This window comes from Mesoplodon densirostris, chromosome 1, assembly GCF_025265405.1.
Source record: "Mesoplodon densirostris isolate mMesDen1 chromosome 1, mMesDen1 primary haplotype, whole genome shotgun sequence".
In the NCBI taxonomy this organism is placed as follows: domain Eukaryota; kingdom Metazoa; phylum Chordata; class Mammalia; order Artiodactyla; family Ziphiidae; genus Mesoplodon; species Mesoplodon densirostris.
The window spans coordinates 52,339,273-52,356,199 of NC_082661.1; the positions used below are offsets into that span (position 1 = coordinate 52,339,273).

Sequence of the window (16,927 nt, forward strand, 5' to 3'; positions counted from 1 at the left end):
CCCCTGCTTTACCCATTCTGCTGTGCTGCTTCCTGCAATCACGGTGAGATCTTCCTGCCGTAGAAGCCATGCAGGGTATAGAGATGGTCAGGGAGGCGGGGGGTGGCGATGTCTTCCCAGAAAGGCGGCAGCTGGAACTTCAGGGTGTTTGCAGAAGTGTATCAGGTGGATGAGTAAGATAAAGGGATTCCAGGAAGAGAGAGCTCCATGGTTTGGTGCCATAAATGGGGACTGTGTGGGATTTCTCGTTTCAACCTTGGCCTTGGGGTCCTGTGGATGCAGGAGCAACAGGGGAAGATGAGATCAGAAGATGGAGGGTTGTGTAGATCAGGTGGAAATGACTGGATCTCTTTGTGGGAAAGTTGACTCAGTGAGAGGTGGGGATGATAATTCTGGTTGATTAAAAGGAGAGACAGATTCCCAGAAGGGAAATAAATAAAGAGGGATCAGGTTGGAGCCTGGAGAGAGAGGCTGGCTCACCACTGAGCTCTTTGTTTTTTGCAGTTCTGATCTCTCAGCACACAGAGTCAGGTACTGCTCATCTCGGGACAAGTGAAAACTTTATGCCAGTTGGTCCTTCCTGATGTGACTCTTCCTTCTACCCCAAGGAAGGCACTGTTCCTCTGCCCCCAGCTCAGACATCTGCTCCTGGCCAGCTGGTGGACCTACCTGATGTGCCCCCTCCCTGCATCATGCACCTGGCCTGAGCTACTTGCTTCTCTTCCATGTACAACAGACTGAGGCTCTCAGAAGTGCTTTGTTTTATCTTCATCACCTTTTGAATAATTGTCAACACTTCGAAGTCAAGAGGTTTCATGTACAAACCCAGATTTCTTTCGTTTTTTCTTTCTTTTTTTTTTTTGTGGTACGCGGGCCTCTCACTGTTGTGGCCTCTCCTGTTGCAGAGCACAGGCTCCGGACATGCAGGCTCAGCGGCCATGGCTCACGGGCCCAGCCGCTCCGCGGCATTTGGGATCTTTCCGGACTGGGGCACGAACCCGTGTCCCCTGCATCGACAGGCAGACTCTCAACCACTGCACCACCAGGGAAGCCCCAGATTTCTTTCTTTATTAAAAAACAAACTGGGCGGAGATTCTTAAAAGACAACAATTGGGTGGAACTCCAGAACAGCTGCACGCTTTGAAGGGAACATGCCTCTTCACTGACACACCTCTGAGTGTGTGTCTGCCCCACGCCACCTCTGAGTGTCAGAGACCAGTCACCATCGTCAGTCTTGCCAACGTGTTTCTCTTTCCTGTGCTTCTGCAGGAATTTGAGTTGAAGACCTTAAGTGTACAGCCTCCCATGTTGCCCTGACTCTTTCGTATTGTGACTGTCTGTCTGTATGTTTCTACAGCTAGACTCTAAGCTCCTTGAGGGCAGGAAACATGTCTTTCTCATTCTTTTGTCCTTAAGGCTCAGCACAGAACCTGGTTTTAGGTGTTCAGTGACATTATTGAATTAATCTACACTGAGGAAACGTAACTGGGATAGAATGAGGCCCTGGCAAGTGGTGCTCCAGACTGAGGGACTCATACTGCTGGGGGTTGGCAGTGAAGGATGTGGACAGTGGCCACAGCCAGGCTCCGACCTCAGGAAGGCCTTGTAGCCCATGTGCGTCCCTGAAAGTTGCAACATGTACCCATGTTTCATGGCCATTTTGTATTTCAGGACATTCCAGGACCTGTCCAAACAAGTGGAGATGTCTTACGGCACCGTCCGGGATTCTGCTGTGTACGAGTACTTCCGAGCCAAGGGCACCAACCCTCTAGAGCAAGACAGCACATTTGCTGAGCTCTGGCGGACCATCAGCAAGAATGGAGGGGCTGACAACTGCGTGTCCAGCCCTTCAGAAGGCATCAGGAAGGTAGGCGAGAGCTGGCCACCTGGGCATGTGTGTGCTGTGACGGGGCCATGGGGACTGTCATCCTTGGGGTAGGAGATAACCTTCCCAGAGGCATCTCCTTGGAGTATCCCTGTCACCGGCAAGGTGATCCATGTTAGCAGCCTAGATAGACACTTCTCATAAGCATGTGGGTATCAGGTAAAGAGGCACACATTCTTTAGGTAGATGCCCATTTTTGGCCGGAGAAGCAAAGGGGCTGGTCCTTATGGCCTTTCTAAGTTTCCAGAGGGTCAGGGAAGAGCAGACAGGTTAAGCCCAAGACATGGACCTCCCTCCTCCTGGGCTCAGAGGATGGTGGTGCAGAGGGGTCTCCCCACCCCAGGTGAGAACACTCGGCAAAAGCAGACGCAGAAGACCAGGTGAGAGGTAGAGGGCGTAGGGAGACAGGGTTCAGGGAAGGGTGGGCACACTGCAAGATCTAGCTGTGGAGCAGAGGTGTGCTTGGGAGATGGTGGTAAGGACAGCAAGCCCGGGATGGAGGCTGAACGGGAGGAGGAAGGGCAGAAAAGGGTTAATACATTCTTCAGCAGTGGGTTAGACTTTGCTCATTTATTACAGTGAATTTCCACAGTGACCCGAGTTAATCATGATTATCCCATTATACAGATGAGAATCAGAGCCGTGGGTCACACTCCTCGTTAATTTTGATGCCTGGGGTTCCAGACTGAGGGGTTTGGTATTTATCTGCCACATGCTGCAGAACCCTTGAAGGTCCATGAGGAGGAAGGTGGTGGGATGAAGGCAGGTGTCATCAGGATGTTGCTGGTGGTGGCACCTTCTTCCCAATGGCCCTCACACGCAGAGCCCACTATCTTGGTCCTTAGTGAATGATGCAAGAACGATGTGCACGTGGCCAGCACTACTGCGTCTCTGGGTAGACCAGCTGTCCAGCCTGTCTCGCTCAGCATCTCTTCCCTTCTGTTCCCTCTTCAACCTACCCCACCACCTCTGCGGAACCTTCACACACATGCATTCACACACACATACACACATACATGCACACACCCGTCCAGCATGCCTCAGTGTGTCCTACCTTTCCCTACCCATCAATTCTACCTCTGTGGAACCTCCTTACAGGCTCTCACACAAGGTCACTCATGCACACGCTCCCACTACTCACACACACTAATGCACACACATATTCATGTACACACATACCTGTGTTCTACATCCCCAGCCACTTGGCCATCCCTTAGCCTTACTGCAGAGGGCAGTGGATATAAGGGGGCAGTCTGCAGAAAGCTTAGGGGCCACTAGGGCCCGCCACCTTGCCCTTCATGGTGAGAAGAGTCCTCAACAGCTTGCCAGCCCCTCTCAGTAGAGCCCCAAAAGGGTCCAAGGAGAGAAGCAGAGCCTGAGTCCTGCTTCAGAAGCCATAGGCCCTGGCCCCTGAAGGCAGTGCCTTGTGTGGCGTGGGAGCCCCCCGGGGCACATGTGCTCACACGGCAGTTAGCTTGGGGCGGTTTCTCCCTTTCATTTAGCGAAGTTGAGCAGCAGAGAGTGTCTGGGCTCTGGGGCCTGGCACGTTTGGGTGTGAATCCTAGTCCCACAGCTCACCAATGACCTAAAATTGAGCACACCACTCTTCCTGTCGGGAACCTCTCAGTGTTGAGAGAGGCCTGGGCAACGTCCTGTTTCAGGTTCCCTTTAGACACTTAAAACATTTAAAAGTACACGTTATGGTAGATTTGGAATGTTTATATTTAACCAAGTGATATCTTGACAAAAATAATAGAATGCAACATAAATGTGCTATTCCCATGCTCACAAGGTTTATTAAAACCTCTTACGTCCTCGTGCACAGAGAAATACGGCGCTCTCACCTTGAGCTGCTGGGTCTTGTTTCATCCCTGACAGTGGATCTTTGTGGCTGTAGGTGACCTCATTTGGAGATAATGAACACAAAGTTGATTTAAGACCTTTTATGAATATAAGGCTTGGGCCAAATGGCCTTGGAGTTTCCCTTCTCTGATTTCCTTGTCTCTCACAGAGAGCCAATACTCCCATCCAAACTGGATGCTTATGAAGATTCATTGCAACGAGGCTACAAAAAGAACTTATAAAAGAAAAGATAGCAGCTTTTGATTTTATCAAACTTCTGTTCATTACAAGGCACTTGAAAGAAAATAAAAAGGCAAGTCACACACTACAAGTGGATATTTACAATGCATACAATCAATATAGGATTAATATCCTATATGGATGTTATATGAAGAACTTTTACAAATTAATAAGAAAAGCTCAAACAATTTAATAGAAAAATGGGCTAAAGACTTGTACAGGACTTTCACAGAAGAGGTACCACATACGGCCAATAATCATATGAAGAGATGTTCAAAGTCATTAGTGTTTCCAGAAAAGGAAAATCAAGACCATAAAGATATATCACTCACTTTACCTCAATTAGACTTGCCCCAAATGAGAGGTGGTAGAAAGGATGGGAGTAACAGGGGGTTAATTGCTGGTGGTAGTGTACTCAGTACAGTCACTTTGGAAACGAGTTTGTCATTCTAGTTGAAAATGGAACGTTTGCATACCCTATGACTCAGCAATTCCACTCCTATACATCCACCCAAAACAAACTTCTGCAGCACCTCATAGATAAGAAAGACCATGGTAGCATTGCTTATAGAGCAAGGACCCTGGAAACAATCCAAATGAGCATTAACAAGTTAAAAAATAAGACCTGCAATGAAATGAATGAACCACAGCTTCATGTAATAGTATGGATGAATCTTAGCTGAATAATATTGAGTAAAAAAAAGAGCATTAAAGGCAATTTCATATAGGTCAACTAATAGAAAATAACATTCAACATAACATCCTTTTAAACACAGGCATACACACATCCAAGGTAATGATAAAATATAAGACTCAGGGTAGAGGTTACTGCAGATGGGAGAGACAGCAAGAGGAAGGAGAGAAGCATATTGTTGGCTCTAAGTCAGGGTCCGTGTTAGCTTTATAGTCACAGTCTTTCCTTTTTGTTCTTTTTTTTTTAAATTTTTAATTCTCATTAAAATAAATAATTAATAAGTTAATTTTAAAAGAGGGCCATTCCTAGACAAAAGGATGGGTGTCCTGAACCAAGGGTTGTTCTTTGCACCTACCTGCTCTTTCAAATAAATAATTCCAGGCCAGCCAGGCAGAGTTTGATTTAAGACCTTTAAGACACACCAGCCGCTTCTCTCCTTGTGGGCGCCCAGGTGCAGGCCTACTCCTGGTGTTCCTCAAGAAGGCCAATGCCACCAATAACGCCCTCTGGAGCACGGTAAATCTGGAAATGGGTCGTTAGAGAGATATCTCCCCATCATCCTGTTTACTCCTAGTCCATAGTTGGCACCTTAGAAATCATCACCCTCTGGTGATATTTAGGATCTTACACATGAATAAAACAATGTTAAAAAAATACGTGGTGGGGCTTTCCCGGTGGCGCAGTTGTTGAGAGTCCACCTGCCGATGCAGGGGACGCGGGTTCGTGCCCCAGTCCGGGAGGATCCCACATGCCGCGGAGCGGCTGGGCCCGTGAGCCATGGCCGCTGAGCCTGCGCTTCCGGAGCCTGTGCTCCGCAACGGGAGAGGCCACAACAGTGATAGGCCCACGTACCACAAAAAAAAAAAAGTGGTGGAAGATGCAAATAAGCCATTCTTTATAAATGCCTAAAGCTTCATGGTACAGAATCTAATCTTTTTCCAGTACAGAGGATGTGTTGCTTTTATGACACATTCATTTTATAAACCCCAAGCCAGCTTTGGGGTCACAAATCTCCCTCTTGCACTTGGATCTTTAAGAAAAAAAGCTGACTGTCAGCATTAGGCAGATGTTAAGGGTGTTATAACTTGTGTCATATAAGTGAGTTTATAGTACCGTCAGAAAGTGGAGTGCACTACATTTTTTACTGCAAGGAGAGCTCAGATTCCACTCTCAAACCTTCCTTCTGCATGTGCCTGTTTGGGTGGCTACCGTACTTACATGCTTATCTGAAACTCTTCCTGTCCCCTGCCCCCTATGGAACTGCTCCCCACCCACCAGGTTTTGACTTCAAATACCTTATGAATCCCCAGCCCGAAGCACACCAGACTGGGGACGGCTGTGCCCTGAGTGAGGGCCATATCCTGAATCCAGAAACTGTAAGGAAAAATCCAGCATATTGGGAAATATGGACATGATCTTGATATTCAGGGAGGAGGGGCTTCTCCGAATCCCAGACAGAACCCACGTGGGTACAATGCAGGCAGCCTGGCAAAGGTGAGGACTGGATGCCCCCAAGGGATATCAGAGGAAACTGCTTTAGCAAGAGGAGGATGCTCCAACTTCTAATTTCCAGTTACTCTTTGGTGACCCTGGCTCCATTTCCAGAGAGTGCTTGGTAGTGGAACAATGTCTAATTGCTGCTAAAGTCAAGGAGCTTGGTGTTGGAAGTAACCTCAGAGAGCTGCTATTATTTTTTTTCCTTGGGAGTGCTGCAGCTTTTAATGACCTGAAACCAATTTAGGTGGGAAATTGCTTAGCAAGAGGTGATCACTTTTGCACAGTATCAGAACCAGAGAAAGGAATTATGTCATATTTGCCCCCACTGCTGTGATCTGCTCCTACATGCCAGCCATCACTCAGATAAGGAGGGAGCAGCCCTTCCTGGGCCCTGGAGAAGAAAGCAGAAAGGGATTTGGAAGCGGAAGGAAGCTTATTTATTTATTAAAAGCCCACAGTGTGCAGTTTTTAGAGCAAACCTGCCTGGTGCCCAGTAATTCTCAATAAATACTGAATTGTCCCTAATGAATCATCTGTTTGTTGTCTGACTGAGCAGAGACACATAAATCAGGGGTGTAGTTGGTGCCATCAGTGAGTAGGTTACCCTCTGTGAATTCCTTGTTGGGAGGGATGAGGTAAATAGCTTTATAGTCCCTTGTCTCTTGATACCCGCCTCTTAGGAAAGAGGTCCTGCTAGCCCTTGGAGAGTAGAGAGAGGCTGCCTTCATTTCTCTCAGCCACCTGTACTTGTCAGGCCTGAGGCAGACTAGAGCAAGGGTCCACAAACTATGGTCCATGGGCTAAATCTGGCCCACCACCTGCTTTTACAAGTGAAGTTTTATTGGAACACACACTCGGTCATTTACATACTGTCTGTGGCTGCTTTTCTGCTACTTCAGTAGAGTTGAGTAGTTGTGGCAGAGACCATGTGGTCTCCAAAGCCTAAAATATTTCTTACCTGGCCCTTTGTAGAAAAAGTTTTGAGGATCCCTAGCCCAGAGCCATGGGTGCTCCAGGGATACTGCCCATTGGTCAATGCCATCTGATAACTTATAGACATATCCAGTAGCTTATCATCTAAGCTCTATAAAACTACCTACTAGAGTATATAAGCACATCTAGCAGGTAGTTCCTCCTCTGGCTTTATGTCATCTAATAGCACGTCAGCACATGCAGGGATACATCATCTAGCTCTATGCCATTACCTAAGTTCCGTACCGTCTAGTAGCATACAGGCTTTGTCCTTTCTTGTTCTCTTCAGGCCTACCTCTGATGGCCCACAGTCTTTGCCCTCACTACACTGGGACCCAGCCTCACTCCTGACCTGGCCTAATTCCCCCCTGAAATCTACTGAGCAGTCACTATGTACCAGGCACTCTGCCAAATGATCTGCATATATTGTTCTATTCATCCTAAACGGAACTACTTGGTTATTATTGTCTCCATCGTGTAGAAATGGGACTGACCCTCAGGGAGATTAAGTGGCTTGTTTAAGGTCACATGGACGTGAGTAAGCCATGGCACAGTCATGTCTCACTTCAACCTTGCCTCTTCCCGTGGGGTTACATCCCCATTTCTATACCCAATGTGTCTGCACCCCCTTGCATACTGTTTACTTGTGCTTCTATTTCTCTTCCTCTTTTACACCAAAGTAGCAAGATATATGCCTGGCTCCCATGTTTAAAAGCCTTAGCTCTCTTTCCATGTGACATAGCAAAGGTTATTTAAGTCTGTGATTTTATCTTTTGATTTCCCAATTATTAAAAGTATCAATTAGAGAAACTCAGATGCAGAATTGAGCTGACAAGTGGTTCGAATTTCTATGATAATAACTTTGTCACATGGAATCTGACTTTAATGTTGTTGGGAAGACTTTTTAAATTTTTCTTTAGCTTGATCAACTCTATGAAGTAACATCCAGCATAACCCAATTTCTGTGCAGTGTCAGGACTAACCCAGGCTGCCAATTTATTAAGTCTTTCCATAAATCAAACCTAACATTTAATAACATTATCAAATAGAATACAGTTTAATAGTTTAAATGTCAATCTTCACAGCTCATTGGACTCTTTGAATAAATAGAGAAGTAGCTTGTTTCAGACCCTGTGGCTGGAGATAGTATTTTTCAGATGGAAGTCACTTCGCAGGCAAGCAGTTGTAACAGAAGGTTGTTTTTTCTACTCAGTAAATATCGCTGAGGTCATAAAGTGGGAATGCAAATGCAGGAAGAAAACGGGCCCACAAATCTTATTTATTTCCACACTGATCTAATGCTTGCCCTGGCGCCGGATTGAGTGTGGGTATCACCAGTCAGCACCTGCCTTCATTCCTTGCCCTGGCTCTCTGCTCTGTGACAAGGGACACTCTCATTGTATACACTCCCTTCTGAGTGCCAGGAACCATACCTTGTGGCAGAAAAGGTGGTCCCCAGAAGGAGTAAAGTCTTCCATGGGAGGATCAGGAACTCTGATGCCCCGCAGTGCCCTCCATTTGGAGGGAGCAAAGTGAGGAAGAGTCCTGCTTCCATGGCATACTGGAAGTCCTTACTGAGGAGTGGGGAGGGGCTTACATGGGATGGCACTCCTTTATATCCTGGGGATGCTAGGTTCAGTGATCCAGAAGGTTTGGTCAAGTTGATGAAAGGGATCCTTTGATGCAGGTCTGACCCCCCCCCCCCCCAGAAAAAGGACTGGTACAAACTAGGCAGCCCTGTGCAGTGGAAACCAACAATGCTGTTCTCTGTAGCAGCAGTGGGCTTTGTAGGCATGCTCCAAGATACATATTTTGTCCTTTTTCTGCTGCTAAGTCAGTGCACACTGGGGATTCTACATGGCTTCTTCCTTCTCAGACACTCACAGATGTTGGATAATCATTCATCTCTATTCTTTTTTGGCCACACTGAGCAGCTTGTGGGATCTTTCTTAGTTCTGACCAGGGATTGAACCTGGGTCCTCGACAATGAAAGTGTCGAGTCCTAATCACTGGGCCACCAGAGAATTCCCCATTCATCTTTATACTTTTATTCTTGCTCAAAAGGCACTATATCCTTTTTTTAAAAAAATTTATTGGAGTATAGTTGATTTACAGTGTTGTGTTAGTTTCAGATGTCCAGCAAAGTGAATCAGTTATACATATATGTATATCCACTTTTTTATAGATTCTTTTCCCATATAGGCCATTACAGAGTATTGAGTAGAGTCTCTATGCTATACAGTAAGTCCTTATTAGTTATCTATTTTATATATAGTGGTATGTATATGTCAATCCCAGTCTCCCAATTTATCCCTCCCCCCACCTTACCCCCAGTAACCATAACTTTGTTTTCTACATCTGTAACTCTGTTTCTGTTTTGTAGATAAGTTCACTCGTACCCTTTTTTTTAGATGCCACATATAAGTGATGCCATATGATATTTGTCTTTCTCTGTCTGACTTACTTCACTCAGTATGACAATCTCTAGATCCATCCATGTTGCTGCAAATAGCATTATTTCATTCTTTTTTAAGGCTGAGTAATATTCTGTTGTATATATGTACCACATCTTCTTTATCCATTCCTCTGTTGATGGACATTTAGGTTGCTTCCTTGTCCTAGCTATTGTAAATAGTCAAAAGGCACTATATCCTTTTTGCAAGTTGGATGGTCTCTTCTCTTTATTCCTTCATTTATTCACTTATTCATCCATTCAATAAATGTAATTTGAATAGCTTCCTCCTAAGAGCTTAGATATGTGAATTTAAGTTCCACTTTCAATCAGATTTAATCTGTGGCTTTGGTCAAGAGAATTCACATCTCTGAGCTATCTGTGAGACTGAGACAAGCCTGCCCAGATGAGTTGAATTTACCAGTGCAAAAATGGAAAGTGTCCAGTGCGGATTGTAGTACAAGGTTGACATTGAGTAGATGTCAGCAGAATGCCTTAGCACCTCCTATATATTAGGAAAAGAACATAATAAAAATATAAAGACAAATAACACTTAGTCTTTTATGAGGTATAGTTGACAAACAATAAAATGCACTTATATTAAATGTTTATGTCATGGGTTTAGACTATTATGTACAACTGTGTAATCACCACCCAAAAGAAGATAGAGTCATCCCTCAGTATCTGAGGGGGATTGGTTCCAGGACACCACAGATACCAAAATCCATGGATACTCAAATTCCTTATATAAAATGGTGGAGTATTTGCATATAACCTATAAGCATCCTTCTGTGTACTTTAAATAATCATCAATCATTATAAAATTACTTACAATACCTGATACAATGTAAATGCTATGCAAATAGTTGTAAATACAATGTAAATGCTACGCAAATCAGTGCCAGCATGCACGCAACAAATTCAGGTTTTTCTGTTTGGAGTTTTCTGGAATTGTTTTTTATATTTTTCATCCACAGTTGGTTGAATTCTCGGTGCAGAACCCACAGATACAGAGGGCCAACTGTGTAGAACATTTCCATCACCTTGAAAAGTTTTCTCATGTCACTTTCTAGAAACGTCTCTCCCTAACCTCAGAAGCGACCACATATGAATTTCTGGTACCACAGGTTAAATTTACTGTTCTTGGAATTCATATAAGTTGAATAATATAAAATATGTATATTTGTGTTTAGTTTCTTTCACCCAACAAATATCTATGAGATTTAACCATGAAGCTGTAGATATCAGTACTGAGTTCTTTCTTCTTTTTTTTCCCTTTGAGTAGTATTCCATTATATTAACAAACCTTAATTTGTTTATCCATTCTCCAGTTGACATACATTTCACTTGTTGCCAATTTAGAGTTATTATGAATAAGGCAGTATGATCATTTTTGTACAAAATTTTGTGGATATATGTTTCCTTTTCTCTTTGCTAAATACAATAGAGTGAATTTTCTGGGTCATAGGGCAGATGTATGTTTACCTCTGTAAAAAACCTCCTGACGACCTCCAATGTGATTATTCTATTTTACAATCCCACTAGTGATATCCTACTTATGTGCTTGTAAGTTCCAGTTGCTGGACATCCTAACCAACCTTTAGTGTTGTCAGCCTTTGGGACAGTAAACAATTAAGTGGCTGTGAGGTTATCTCATTGTTTTAATTTGCATTCCTTTGGTGGCTAATAATGTCCAGCACTTTAATGTGCTTATTGGGCATCCATGTTGCTTCCTTGGAGAGGGCTGTGCTCAAGTCCTTTTTAACTTTTTACTGGGCACTTCGTCTTTTCATTGTTGATTTAGATGAGTTTTTAAAAATATATTCTGGATATAAATCCTTGATCAAATATAAGTGCTCCAGATATAATTCCCAGTCTGTAATTTGCCCATTCATTTTCTTAATGATGTCTTGTGGAGAGTAGAAAATTTTAATTTTGATAAAGCCCCATATATCAATTTTTCTTTTCTTTTGCAGTTAATAATTCTTGTGTCCTAAGAAAGTTTTGCCTACCTCAAAGTTCCCAGTTTTCTTCTAGAAGTTTTACATTTATGTCTACATTGCATTCTCAAATTAGTTTTTGTATATGGAATAAAGAAGTAGTCCAGATTCACTTTTTTTCCCCATGTGTCTATCCAATTGACCTAGCACCATTTATTTAAAAGACTTGTATTTAATTAACAAATGACTAGGTGCTTTGATTGAAAATCAACTGGACATATATGTGTTGGTCTGTTTCTGGATTCTCTATTCCATTCCATTGATCTATATATCTATTCTTATGCCAATAAAAAAGTTTTGATCACTACAGCTTTATAATAATTCCCTAAATCAGGTAGTGCTTTCAACTTTGTTCTTCTCTTACAAGATTATTTGGTCAATTCTAGAACTTTTTCACTTCTGTTTAAATTTTATAATCATCTTGTCAGTTTCCTCAAGAAAGCTTGAGACTTTGATAGCTATTACATTGAATCTATAGATCATTTGGAGGAAAACTGATATCTTTACACTATTGAGTTTTTTAATACATGAACATAGTTTTTCCTTTTAAAACATCAACTTTTGATATTATTGATTTTCTCGATTGTTGTTATATCTTATTGATTTCAGCTTTTTTGGTTTTTTTCTTACTTCTATTTACTTTGGTTTCAATTTGCTCTTACCTCTTCTCGCTTCTTAATGTTGAAACTTAGATCATTGAGTTTACTCCTGTTTTATTTCCTAATATAAGTATTTAAAGCTATACATTTCCCTCTAAGAACTGTTTTAGCTGAATTCCATGAATTTTTTTTTTTTTTTTTTTTTTTTTTTTTTTGCGGTACGTGGGCCTCTCACTGTTGTGGCCTCTCCCGTCGCGGCGCACAGGCTCCAGACGCGCAAGCTCAGCAACCATGGCTCACGGGCCCAGCCGCTCCGTGGCACGTGGGATCCTCCTAGACCGGGGCACGAACCCGTGTCCCCTGCATCGGCAGGCGGACTCTCAACCACTGCGCCACCAGGAAAGCCCCCATGAATTTTTATATGTTGTGCTTTCATTATCATCAGCTCAAAATATAAAGCATCGGACTCAGTCTTTTTCTTCAGGTATCCCTATTGAGTTCTGGAGGACAACAAATGGCTGTGATTTAGTGTGGAAAAGGGTATGAGAACAGAAATTGGGGATTTATTCTGCTTAGTGAAGTTGAGGAAAGCTTCCTAAGGTAGTCCTGTCATGTACCTACATTTTACAATCTAAATGCCTCAATTCCTTTTCAGTTTTGAAGATACAAATGTGAGAATGTGAGAGAAAACTGATAAGCAGGAAATAAAATACACAGAAAAATAAGGGAAACCAGAGAGGCAGAAAAGACAGTGGAATGCCATGTGAACAAAACTTCATTTTTATTTCTACTAAATGTATAGTTTCCTTGTAGGAGAATGACGGCAGTGGTATTTTCCCTGTTTAACAATTGCTGTCTACAGAACCCCTTCTCTGGGTTTCAGGCTGAGTTCTGGCTGTCTTGACCCTGTAATATACCTGAGCCTTCTTCACATGCTTTAAATCTGTGGTCCAACTCAACTCCAAGGGCACTCAGGTTAAATAGCCCCCAATCCATGACAACATTTAAAATAAGAGGTTTTGAGAGGAAATCTTAGGTTATACATTTATAATTTAAATGTGTATGTCATTTAAATAAATATATGTCACCATTTTTAAAAGTTTAGACTATTTCTAAAAATAAGCAGAAAAGAACCAATTACACATATTTTTTTCACCACCTAAATAAGGCTCTAGGAATTCTTGTGGGTATTTCTGGGGAGTCTTTTTTGAATCTCTGCAAATGTTTTACATAATTATGATGTTAGAGAAAATATGTTTTATCCTGTACTTTTCTAACACTGTTGTAAAACTTTAAAAATCATTTTAGTGGCTACTTAATATTTATCAAATAGATGTAAAATTAAACATTTCCTTCTTGATTGTCATTTGGGTTGATTCCAATTTTTCACAAATACAAATAACATTATAATGAACATCTTCGTGCCTCATGGTTTTTCAGTTACTATATTTATTTCTTCAGGTCAGATTCTCAAAAGTAGAAATATGGTGTCAGAAAAGAATATAAACATTTAAAGCTCTCAACAAAATATTCCTGAGTACTGCCAAAAGCAGGGCTTTGAATAAATTACATTCTATCTTTGGGATCAAAAGAATACTCAGGCTTCAGTGTTATTTTTTGTTTTTGCTTTTTCATTAAATCCTTGTGGATTTATCTTTAGTAGGAAAAGCCTTTTAATAAATTGGTACTTTTCTACTTTTCTCAAATCCTTTATAGTGATTTTTTAAATTTTCTTTCTCTTTCTCTTTATATAGGTACCTATGAATTTTGACTTTATTTTGCTTTATTATTCCGGGGACTGGAGTGGAGAAGAAATCTCTTTCTTTTCAACTCACTTTTTCCTTGTCCTACATTAGGCAAAATTCATGAATTTTGGCAGTTTGAGGAAACTGAATAAGATCATGGTTAGACACCTACCTTTGTTTAATAATAAAATTGATGCACCTAACAACCCCTTCCTCAAATGTGTGTTTATGCAATGATTTGATGTTTGAAATATATGGGTTTTTTATTCATTCATTCTTTCAATAGTCAACTCATTTACTTGTGGTGAGCTCAGTTAATATGTAAGAGTGGGCTTGATACTTTCCTGATAAAATTGAGTTAGACTTGGTGTAAGGTCAAAGTGAAGATGAAGGCTGGTTTGGGACAGATGTTATTTCAAAAATAAAAGATTTGTGTTACTTTGCCCAGAGTTTTCCTTCCTTCCTTTGGGGCCTTGCATCAATGTTTGGACAATCAGGAGGTTAATTTAATTGCAATGTCTACTGTTAGAGAGCCCTCGGATGGATCAGGGGTGAGGATAAGTTTCTCCCGTGCATTAATTAGCTCAACTGTGCTTCTACACAACTCGTTTATTAATTAGGAAACTAGAGTTTAAGGAGGGCAAGGGACTTGCTGAAAATCAAGCTTGAGTCAGTATCGGACCCAGGGTTTGAACTCAGTATTTTTCTCACTCCAGCACCTGTGTCATTACCTGGTGACACTGTGCAAAAATGGAAGAGATGCATGATCAAAATGAAGCCTCAGCTCCTGCTGCCACTTACCTAGTGTTTTCATCACAGGAAACCTGAGCAGTTCCTTCCCCTCTCCTCACCTTTATACACCTGGGTATGTGCTGCTTGGAAAGCCTTCCTCTTCTTTGTTGGCTAGGATGATTCTTGATTATCTCTCCAGCCTCAGCAGAAGCGTTCACTCTTCCTGACCCCCTGCTGGAGCTTCTCGTTTCTCAGGGCAGGGCCAGGGGCTCCCTTAACACCCTATGCATCCCAGAGTGCAGATTCATCAGATGTCACCCCCATCCTCAGTGCCCTGCTCTGTCACATCCTGACTAGACTCTGAGCCTCCATAGGGTTGGGCCTGTCTCTTATTCATTTGTTTGTCCCCAGGGCCTAGAGCAGAGGTAGGCACAGGGCAATGAACATGGACATCCAAAACCTTTTATCCTTTCAAAAATCAAACAAAATAAATGTTCAGGGGCTTCCCTGGTGGCGCAGTGGCAGAGAATCTGCCTGCTAATGCAGGGGACACGGGTTCGAGCCCTGGTCTGGGAGGATCCCACATGCCGTGGAGCGGCTAGGCCCGTGAGCCACAGCTACTGAGCCTGCGCATCTGGACCCTGTGCTCCGCAACGGGAGAGGTCGCGATAGTGAGAGGCCCGCGCACCGCGATGAAGAGTGGCCCCCACTTGCCACAACTGGAGAAAGCCCTCGCACAGAAACGAAGAGCCAACGCAGCAAAAATAAATAAATAAATAAAAATTAAAAAAAAAAAAAACAAAAACAAAAACAATAACCACAAAAGTTTTAAAAAAAATAAAAAATAAAAAAAATAAATAAATAAATAAATGTTCAGTGAGTAAGAAATGAGAGTATTCAGAAATGCATCCATGTGCATCTTTCTTCAAGAAGAATGAGCAGGATTGCTGGAATCTAGTTGCAGAGGGGGCAAGAAGGGATGAGGAAGGGCAGGGAGGGCCGGGGGGTTAGTCAGTCTCCTGGAGCAGGTTCCATGCAGTTGACTACATTGGCCCCTTCATAATGCCCTACAGCTTAATTTTGTTTGATGATGATTGGTTTGGGATAATACAGTGCTAAGGTCAAGGAAAGCCCCCACTGTGCCTCCCTTATTAAATTACTTTGCTTTGGGTTTTGAGCATTGCCAAGCAAATCTTGTTATGAATTCTTCAATTACTTTCTTTTGTGATTTTTATAATTTGGCAGAGTAAGCTTTGGAATCAAACCAATATCTGTGCCATCATGCTAACTTTGATTCTTTTTTTTTTTTAAACATCTTTATTGGAGTATAATTGCTTTACAATGGTGTGTTAGTTTCTGCTTTATAACAAAGTGAATCAGTTATACATACACATATGTTCCCATATCTCTTCCCTCTTGCGTCTCCCTCCCTCCCACTCTCCCTATCCCACTCCTCTAGGTGGTCACAAAGCACCAAGCTGATCTCCCTGTGCTATGCGGCTGCTTCCCACTAGCTATCTATTTTACGTTTGGTAGTGTATATACGTCCATGCCACTCTCTCACTTTGTCACAGCTTACCCTTCCCCCTCCCCATATCGTCAAGTCCATTCTCTAGTAGGTCTGTGTCTTTATTCCCATCTTACCCCTAGGTTCTTCATGACCTTTTTTTTTTCCTTAAAATCCATATATATGTGTTAGCGTAGGTATTTGTTTTTCTCTTTCTGACTCCTCATTAGAAGTGTGGGAGGACGTTCACTTCCTTTAAATCTGATTTTATTCTTCATTTCCTCTGCCCCATAATTTGCTTTTTACCCAAGTCTGATACACTTCACCTTAGTGCTGTCTATAATTGTGGGCTGATTCCATTCTATTTGTTCCACTGAGTATTATGGCTTTGGGTTTTATGACTTAAGTTTTTGTATATTGAACTGAATTGTTTTGTTCTTTGATTACATTAAAATCAAGAAGCAGTAGCTGGTGAGAACAATTTTGATTTTTTTGTGTCAGCCAGATCATTGGCAGTTTTTGTTTAGCTTATTTTTATTTCCATTTTGTTGGTATAATGTTGTTTGTCCAGGAGCAACAAGCAGGGAGAAAGAGGGGAAGGAAAATAACATTTATTAAGAAATTATTGGGCTTCCCTGGTGGCGCAGTGGTTGAGAGTCCGCCTGCCGATGCAGGGGACACGGGTTCGTGCCCCGGTCCGGGAAGATCCCACGTGCCGCGGAGCGGCTGGGCCTGTGAGCCATGGCCACTGAGCCTGCGCGT

At 42.5% G+C, this 16,927-nt stretch overlaps 1 protein-coding gene across 2 annotated transcripts in view; it reads left to right on the forward strand.

Moving 5' to 3' along the window:
- Window positions 1–16,927, forward strand: part of GRID1 (glutamate ionotropic receptor delta type subunit 1) — a 680,012-nt gene that overhangs the window by 624,417 nt on the left and 38,668 nt on the right. For both annotated transcript variants that reach the window (XM_060080592.1, XM_060080683.1), the window contains exon 13: window positions 1,672–1,867. In XM_060080592.1, coding sequence (XP_059936575.1) covers window positions 1,672–1,867 — 196 coding nt within the window. The remainder of the gene's footprint in view (window positions 1–1,671; window positions 1,868–16,927) is intronic.